Source organism: Aplysia californica, unplaced genomic scaffold (assembly GCF_000002075.1).
Source record: "Aplysia californica isolate F4 #8 unplaced genomic scaffold, AplCal3.0 scaffold00566, whole genome shotgun sequence".
Lineage (NCBI taxonomy): Eukaryota > Metazoa > Mollusca > Gastropoda > Aplysiida > Aplysiidae > Aplysia > Aplysia californica.
Window position 1 is genome coordinate 143,926 of NW_004797836.1, and position 9,742 is coordinate 153,667.

General features: G+C 37.9%; 1 protein-coding gene across 1 annotated transcript in view; it reads left to right on the forward strand.

The window, feature by feature from the left end:
- Positions 1-823: 823 nt before the first annotated feature.
- Positions 824-9,742, forward strand: part of LOC101847900 (PC3-like endoprotease variant B) — a 29,969-nt gene continuing 21,050 nt past the window's right edge. Inside the window, exons 1-7 of the mRNA XM_005106962.3 lie at positions 824-1,215; positions 2,360-2,554; positions 3,847-3,948; positions 4,512-4,718; positions 5,898-6,044; positions 7,191-7,273; positions 9,240-9,328. Of these exons, the coding sequence (XP_005107019.1) occupies positions 2,360-2,554; positions 3,847-3,948; positions 4,512-4,718; positions 5,898-6,044; positions 7,191-7,273; positions 9,240-9,328 (823 nt within the window). The 5' untranslated portion in view covers positions 824-1,215. The remainder of the gene's footprint in view (positions 1,216-2,359; positions 2,555-3,846; positions 3,949-4,511; positions 4,719-5,897; positions 6,045-7,190; positions 7,274-9,239; positions 9,329-9,742) is intronic.

Sequence of the window (9,742 nt, forward strand, 5' to 3'; positions counted from 1 at the left end):
CTCTCTCTCTCTCTCCCTCTCTCTCTCCCTGCCTCTATCTGTCTCCCCCCTCTCTCTCCAGATCTTGACAATATAATTTGAATTATAAATTATTGTATACACGGTATCGGCCTGGTCACTTTCACGCTGGCGTAGGGCCTGTATCGGTTCTTCTTTGTAAACCTCTGCCAGCGACTTCTTATTCTGTTCTGTGATCATAAACTTTATTATTTTTCTGAGAGAATGACAGCTACCACTACTGCGAGCACACGACACACACTCTTTCTTTTCCATTGATTGTTTGTGTCTGTCTACCCTACTACTCTTTCCTTGCACTAAAATACTTTTTTGAGTGTCAACGTGTTTCTGTTTGAGCAAACAGACAAGTAGCCTTCGTAGGGAAAAGTAGAGAGAGGAAGGTAGGGCATGGCTTTAAAAACTACTTGTTTTTTTAGTTTTGTATAGACATTTCAAGTCTTTCCACATGGAACTGAGCACTTATTTGATAAATTGAAAGGTGACATAGCGTCTTGAAAAATGACCTCAAACATCAATCGAGCCCATTTTTTTCTCTCACAAAGGTTCAAGTAACACCTCAAGGTTATACATAGATCTAGCTATGCACTAGGCCAGAGAATAGTATTAATACATTTACTTGGGCTACGAACTGAGGACAAGTTTGCACGCTCAAATGAATTTGTAAGAAGTGGCTCCTAATAAAAGCCAATAGTTTATCGTCGCCACAAAGCTTAAGGCCTCTGGCCAACAGTCTCAGCGAAGTTCGCGCACCACAGTTCCCCGGGGTAGGCCCCGACGGATAGCCCCTACACAAATAAAACGGGCCCGAGTACTATACACTCGACTAGCTTTAGAGGGGGATAGGGAGTGAAGAGTGAAGACCAGTTGGAAGTTGCGATAACGAATTTTAGGGCTCGATTGATGTTTGACGTCATTTGAGCCCACTGTAGTAAGTGGGATATGGCGAGTGTGTCCGTGTGTCCCCGTGTGGGGCAATAACGATGTCGTGACTATATGTGCTTAACTTGGGTGTGTCGACATGTTTACTCTAGACAGTTAGGGCTTGTCTTTAAATCAGATATTCCCTTAGCGAGAAGTGGAGAGGACTGTGATGGGACGTGGGTGGACATAATGTAGACCACGCCAAAGGTCTTGTTCGTTTCAGTTATAATGGATGTAGTGTACAGAAATTTTTCCTTATAAACAAAATCGTAGAAGGTAAGTCAGCTCTTATTGTTATTAGTCAGTCAATTAATGAATTCTTCCGTGCTATAATAACGGATTATTGAGTCCTGTCTTGGCAAAGTTTTTCTTTTTCTAGAAAGATATTACTAATGATAGAATTGTGCCTGTAAACTGGCATAGTAGTATGACATCAACCTGTCTGTACTTGGACAGGACTGTTGATTAATAAATTTTATAGACTATATTATTATGATATAGACCCCACCCCCCGTCTCTCTCTCTCTCTCTCTCTCTCTCTCTCTCTCTCTCTCTCTCTCTCTCTCTCTCTCTCTCTCTCTCTCTCTCTCTCTCTCTCTCTCTCTCTCTCTCTCTCTCTCTCTCTCTCCCTCTCCGTATCTCCCTATCTCTCTCTCTCTCTCTCTCTCTCTCTCTCTCTCTCTCTCTCTCTCTCTATCTCTCCCTCCCTCTCTCTATCTTTCTCTTTAAATCTATCTATCTTTCTTTCTCTCTATCTCTCTTTCATTTTCTACACTCACACACACATGCACACAAACACACACACACACACACACACACACACACACCACACACTAACACACACACACACACACACACACACACACACACACACACACACACACATTATAGGCTCTACAGGTACTGGTTATATTTGATAATTGAGAGACAGTTGTAAAATTAACAATGTGTCTGTCTGTCTGTCTGTCTGTCTGTCTGTCTGTCTGTCTGTCTGTCTGTCTGTTCACCCATCCATTCATCATTATTTAGGATTTGAATCCACGACCGTACGGTTGACAGTCTGAGAGCCTAACAGCTAGACCACCAAGTTCGCATTTTATATAATTGATGCTTTCTGCAGTCAATTATAGCGGCAAAATTACGCATTTTCGTCTGGTTTTTACTTACTTGCTCAATTATTTGGAATCATGAGAAATGAGAATGCTTCCAGTAATATAAAATAAGGATTGAAATAACAAATAAATGGAGATCTTATTTTGTTCATTTCAGTTGGGTTTAAAAAAAAATGATGACAAGTGGCTCTAAGAGATTTAAGCATTTGTAGGCTTTTGTTACTCGACATATATGAATAAAAAAATATTTTTTTAGTCACTGGGCTTTATCTTAACTTGTTTCCTCTTGTTTGTTTCTATTTCAACAGATGTTCAAGGGGCAGCTACAAGTGTCATGGCCCCTGTGTTTGTTCGCCCTCCTTTGTATAGGAAACTTTGTCTCAACTAGGGCCGCTGAAAATTATGGCCACTATCTCAATCAGTTTGCCATCAGGCTGAAATCAGGCAACCTGGAAACTGCTCAGAAGATTGCAAGAGAACATGGACTTATTGTGAAAAGAGAGGTGCCTTGTCTTGACTTAATATTCATTGTTATAGTTTTCTAAATTTATGAAAGCATGCATACACATATTTTATGATCAAATAAGGTAGTGCTTGATAATGATGAAGCCCACGTGGGACGCTCAATGTTAAAAACAATCAGGAAACGACAAATGTAGTTTTTGGGACTCCTGAATAGACATAAGGGTCTTGAACATTTAGCTCTCACTGGCAAAATTGAGGGCAAGCGAGGCAGGGGTAGGCCCAGAACAACATACTTAGGGAACCTGAACAAATGGGTAACAGGGAAAGATCAGGGAAACGTAACTTTTTTGAGAGCATCCGAGCAAAGAAATGAATTGAAAACCATGATCGCCGATGTCCGCCGCAGATCTGGCACTGGATAATGATGCATACACATATATAATGGGTACTTTTGGTCCAAGAAAATGTGTGAATAAATAGGCTTATATGCTGTAATCAGAGATAATGAAATAAGGTGAATGTTAAAAACAATGACAGCATTATGGTAAGTCAAAAGAAGTAATTTTGTTGTTTTAGTATGTTCATTCTGGACAACATCAATTCATCTGAGGGTTTGTTACTATTTCACAGTAAACACCTGCCCACATACTCACATGTGCATACACAAATATATATTCTTCAAGAAAGATATAAAATATATTCCGCTACACATCCGCACATACATAACAAGAACTCACACTCACACAGACACACACATTCACAGACACATAGACACCCACACCCACACACACACACACACACACACACACACACACACACACACACACACACACATCCACATTCATATTTCTGTTTACTCTCTCTCTCGTTCACTCCCTCTCTCACATACACAATACACTTATACACACACAATCATACATAATATAAAAGTACAATTTTTTCTCTCTTTCTCTCTTTCTCTCTTGCTTTCTCTCTCTCTCTCTCTCTCTCTCTCTCTCTCTCTCTCTCTCTCTCTCTCTCTCTCACACACACACACACACACACACACACGTACACACACACAGCATATAATATAAGCATGTATGTATTGTATGTATGTGTCTGTGCTTGTATATAAACACATGCTCAAACGTAAATTCATATCTTCTCTGAGGCGATTTTTTTTCTTTTTTCTAAAGACCATGAATAATTTAAGCCGACAGTAGTGTGAAGATGGAGGTCCATGGTCGCCCACGCCCAGTCGGCAAGGCACCGGATGATGATGATGAGTGTGAAGATTATAATCTCTTGGGTTATGACTTTTCCTCCATCCTAAACCTTTTTTTTTCAGCTTCCAAACATCAACATATTTTTGCTGGAGCATCCGAAGGTTCACTATCGAGCAAAAAGAAGTGCTGAGAATGAGCTCAAGTTTCTTCAAAATGATGAACGGGTTAGTAGCGGTATGCTATAGATCCAGTTTATAATTAATAACCTGGGTTGTTTTGGGGAGTTTTTAAGTTTCACTGCTAATTTGGTGCAGTCCTATTAGAGATGGGTGTTAAATTCGGAGGTCCTACCTTATATGTGTGTATGTCAGTGTGTGTATGCCTGTTTGTGTGTGTTTGTTTGTGCGAGCGTTTATGTAACTTCAACAAGGTCTGCATCACTCTCTCTTACCAGATCAACCATTCGTTGTTTGTAGTCATAATATAGGTTAGTTTCTAATCAAAACATATTAGTACCCATTCTTCTTTTTCTCCCCATCCATCTTTTTCTCCCATTTCCCATTCTTATATAGGCCTATCCTCTCTCATATCTCTCTCTCTCTCTCTCTCTCTCTCTCTCTCTCTCTCTCTCTCTCTCTCTCAAATATGGAATTGAAAGATGAAATATATGACATATGTTCCCCTGTACCCGTTCCTCCACTACCCTTCCTCCACTCATACCCCACTCTCTCATTTATGTCTAATCAAAGTACATACTTGGTAAAAATTGTGTGTTTGACTGTTTCAGGTAGCACATGCTCAGCAAGAGGTGGTTCTACATCGAGTGAAACGGAGAAATGTGATATACGACAAACAATTGGAACTGCCCATCCGATCAATCGAAGATGATTCTTTGTATACACGAGTCGAGCCCTCAAATTTGGCCACCAGAGACAACATCTATGGAGTCAGTGTCAAGTTTGAGGATCCCAAATTCAAAGACATGTGGTATTTGGTAAGCATGCAGAACGCTTTTGACATATTTGCTGATCCTGATGGTGAAGCTTTTTTAGCCCAAGTAATATATGGTCAGCCAGCTGTTCAGATCAACTATGCCCAAAATAGTAAAATTGTACAAAATTGCAGTTATTTGTGTTATCTGTTGCATATACTAGTGATATATATTTGGTGATGTTTTTCCTACTTCGTAAGGCGACCACAAAGGCTGAGACATTTTGCCTTTATCTGAGAAGGCAAGGTGTTTCATGTAACCTACCCTTAAAACAGGGGTGTGGCTGAAAGACAATAGTAGGCAGGAGCAAGAGTAGCAGTAAAAAGAGGAGTAATGGAGAGGGGAGCAGAGAAAGGGGTGGCAATGAGAGGAGCGGGGAGAAAATAGAGAAGAAAGCAGATTTTAAAAAACCAGGACTAGAGATCAGGAAATGAGTGTTAAAGGGAACATTTTACTGAACAAAATTTCTTTCGTTGCTGGTAGTATAGCACTTGATATCTACGAGTTACCTTATTACCTCTTTTAGTTTCCATAAGCAATGCACCATAGTGCCTTCCTCTGACATGTTTTCCCCCCGTTTCTAGGCAAATATATAGGGTAGTCTATACAGAGAAAGTGTAACAACATACTTAAAGCACAAAATCTGTTCTATGTGAATTTACTTCTTTTTTTAAAATAGTTTTTTTTTTGCTTGAGGTCTTCAATTTTCTTTATCAATGTCAAACTAAAGCCCTGGGAATTTGTCTGCATTGCACTTTGATCAACGGGTATATTTCCGTCTCGCTGATAAAATGAATTATTTTCTCAGATATTTTCTATACATGTGAAACTCAAGCTATGTCATTGTCATAAGGTAGTCACATCATATTTTGCTATATGAAGATAGACTGGTTTTTAGAATTAACTGTAATAAAATTCAACCACAAATAGCGCAACATGTAGTCTACTGTCCTTACCAGAAAATGTATCCTCTTTTAAAAGCTCAGGTGTACATGTTTCCCTCTTCTCACTTTTTGTATATGTATTTCAATATTTTATCTCTTTGTATTTATGTACCGTATTTACATATTTTTAATATATATGTTATGCTATTGTAAACCAAATTTTCCCAAAAGAATCAATAAAAGAGGCATCATATTTATTTTTATTCTTTTATTCCTCTCCTCTGCTTTGAATTTTCAGGTTAACCGAGGTCAGAGTGGTGGTGAGAAAGGGCTGGATATGAATGTTGCAGTGGTATGGCAGAATGGCTTCACTGGAAAAGGTGTTGTTGTCTGCATTCTAGATGATGGCATAGACCACACTCACCCAGATCTGTCTGAGAATTATGTGAGTGATAAAAATCGTTAATTAGTGTAAGAGAAACCTGCTTTCCTGAAAAGGAAATTTCAATTGGATGAAGGTTTATTTCATATAGGTGTGGGATACTGCAATAGGGGTCACGGTTTCTCGTATTCATGTTCAAACTGGCAGTAAAAATTAGATGAGAAATAATAGTATCTTTTTAAAAGTGCTTTTCTGTCGAGACTTCATAAGAAATCTGTATTAGTATTAGCAGAAAGGAAATGGCAGCAGTTAGAAAAGTATTTATGTGGCTCGTGGTTTCTTTGAAGGATATTGGCTTGCAAAAATGTGTACATTTGTCATGTATTTTTTCTGTGATTTCAATGTTTAGAATAGACCATGGATTCAATCAGCTTTCACATGACGAGTTTCTGGGCTTAAGAACTCTATAAAGCCAAAAAAAATAACCCTCTAACACTTTGAGCCCTCGTCCCCTAAGGCTAATTACAGGAACTCTGCAACTGAGCTCTTCGGGGGTTGACGGCTTGATTTGCACTCCATCATACTAAAGCATGTATTTAGTTCTCAATGTTAGGTTCAGGCTATGTTTATAGATCATTGCGTGGTGACTGATGATGATTGTGAAAAGTACATGACAAAGGAACACAAGACCATTGTGTGAGACAAATTTTAAATTTTAAATATAGGTATTTTAAAATGCCCATTGATATATTAAGATAATTTAGGAAGGGGGTTTTCTACCCTGCTTGTCAGGGTCAACCTGGCCTGAATGAGATATAACATCCTAGCAGAAAGACTGAGATACTCGATAAACATTTCTCCTTACTCGCGAATCGAACTCGGATCTCCTGCACGCTGTTCTACACCATTGACGCTGGTCATTGTGTGAGTGAGAAGTAACAGCTAGAAGGGTTATTTTATCAGGTGCTCAGGTTACAACATAGTTGGCATTTTTTTTCTGGTCTTATTGATATACATGCATGGCACTGAGAAGGGTATAGGTAAAGTATGCCCAGGTGTGTGTTTGGGTCCAATACTTTTTAAAAGTACTGATGCTCACTCAGTTATGTCAGTCTATTTTTTAAAAAAATGTCTTTGCGGGTTAACCATGACGTAATGCTCATAAATATATTTCTCAATATACCTCCTTTTTCTTTTTTCTTTTGTCAGGATCCTGAAGCAAGCACAGATCTAAATGACAAAAGGGACCCACTGGAGGATCCTATGCCAGATACAAGTAATATTGACAACAGGTGAGCAAACTACACTTTTCTCATTATAACTGATGTTTCAGTCATATTCAAAGATTGGAAAATACTATCCAGCCACAGAAGCCAAAATTGGTTTGTTGCAATATATTTTCTAGGGGCACTGATGACCATGATTGCTGGAATTCCCAAATCTATTAACTGTACATTTTTTTACAGTTTCATTTTGAAGCTGTTTCCTTCTGTGTCTGCATAAATACAAACAAAATACTGATAGGTCTACTTTCGAATGTATAAGTATATGAGCGTGACCATAAATGCACACACTCACACATGTGAACACAGAGATACCCATGTACACATAAACACTGGGCATATAAAAAGCTTTTTCATTCGTGTTGCTTTTGATGAAAGAAATACCCATCAGTCTTGAATAGAAGTCGAGATATTTGTGATTGAAGGGGTGAGGATCGACAGGTTTCAGATGTAAAATTAGAGAGAAAATGTCCACCACAGTTTGGTACTTTCATACCTTGAGAGTCCTTGGAAACAGAAAGTTTGCAATTTCTGTGCCTTTAATCAATGTTTTCTGTAAAATCCACAATGAAATATGTTTTTAATTTGATGTATAAAGTGTTGAGCCAAAAACTAAAAATTCGATAAAAATTGCCAAACTAGCTGAAAATTGCTGGTTTCTTTGATTTAATTATTTTAACGAACGCTTGATTTCATCACGATGCCTCACATATATTATTATGCACATGCACACACACACACATGCATGCACACACACAAATAGACACTCACATGTACACACATACATGTGCACATGCTTGTGTGCCAGAAAAAAAACTCACATTTGCAAACACAAGATATATATAGGCCTACCCTTATATTATCTGACAACTTATATGCCTACGATCTAGAATAGCGCAAAAACATGATGGCAAGCCCTTTTCGCAATTTTTGCTGATAATTAAAAAATCCGCTTAACAAGAAATGCTGCATTTGTGTTGTAATGTTTTGTTTTTGTGTACTTTATCTTATCTGTTAATGTTATCAGTTTGTATCATGTTATTGTGGATAGCATGCCTTTTCTGTCTAAAGCCTCAAGCATTCTGAAAAATGTGCCTATATGTTACTTAGTGGTTCTAATTTATGTTGTCTTATTTTTTTTTGCTCCTGCAAAGGATGTTTCAAAATGGACAGGTAATTTTTGTTGTTTATTATTGTTTTCCGTTGTGATTACTACATCAAACTTTTTTATGTTGAGTGAATTGTCAGTGTGATGTTTTCTCAAACTTTTTTTTTCTATTGCTGTGCATTACCCTAGTTTGAGAGAATGATAATGAAATCAAATGGAGAAAAAATGAAATACAAGATGGGAGCCCCTCTTCTTGCCTTCATTTGGTTTATTTGGAACTGATTTCTTTTGTTTGATATTGCATGCTTCTCTTTTACTCTGCTTACTTGATACTCAGCGCCTTTAGGTGTGATATGCGGGGGGAGGGGGGTGTCTAAATTTTATTCTCCAGATTTTGTATATATTTAAATATAGTAAAGTCTAATAACAGAATGGTTTATTTCTTAATTAGGCACTTTTACCTGTTCGAGAGAAACATCTGTTACAAGAAGGATTTTATTCAAAACCAAGAGACATTTTTGTCTTATTATATATTGATAATTTAGGAGTTAAAAAATTATTTGTGACACAGTAGATTAAGATAAGTTATTAGAAACTGAACATATTTATACCGTAGGCTCTTTGATTAATATGTCTATGGTAAATTAGGGAAGAGGGCCAAAATTATGAGAAGAAGACTAAAAATTTGAAGATTTGATGAATCTTAATTTCTTTGAAAGGATATTTTATTACTGTGTACTGTAGTATTTTCTTCATTATAGGAACCTCATAATATGAGCAGTAAATTTTCCATCAGTTTGAATCAACCAATGTATGTTTTAATTCAAACAAAATATGAAATGGGGTACACTTTTTTTCCTCCCCCAGCCATGGGACTCACTGTGCTGGTGAAGTTGCTGCCGCAGCAAATAATGATGTCTGTGGTGTTGGTGTAGCCTACAACGCAAAAATTGGAGGTAAACCATTGCTTCTGGTACTTTAACACTTTGCAGTTGCTTGGCGTAATAATGCTACCCTGGAAATTATCAGTTCCGTTCTCCTGGCGCTGTTCCGTGACAGGCCCGAGAAGTCTGTTGTCGTTGTATGCGTGAAAAGGAACAGTGTCATATCGTCGATGGGATTCACAAACCGGCTACATGCAGAAAAGCAAATTTTACAGGAGGGACAAAAAACTGATTATTTTTTAAACGCGCAGCACAATCTTTCATATTTTTATACAAAAGGTTAAGTTATAAGTGTTGGGACCAAATACTACTTGATTTTTCTTAAATACCACAACCGATAGTTTTATTTCGCATGTAGCCGGTTATGGAATCACAAAAAATGTGCAGCACAATGCAGGTGGCCGGTTCTCTGCAGGTGGCCGGTTC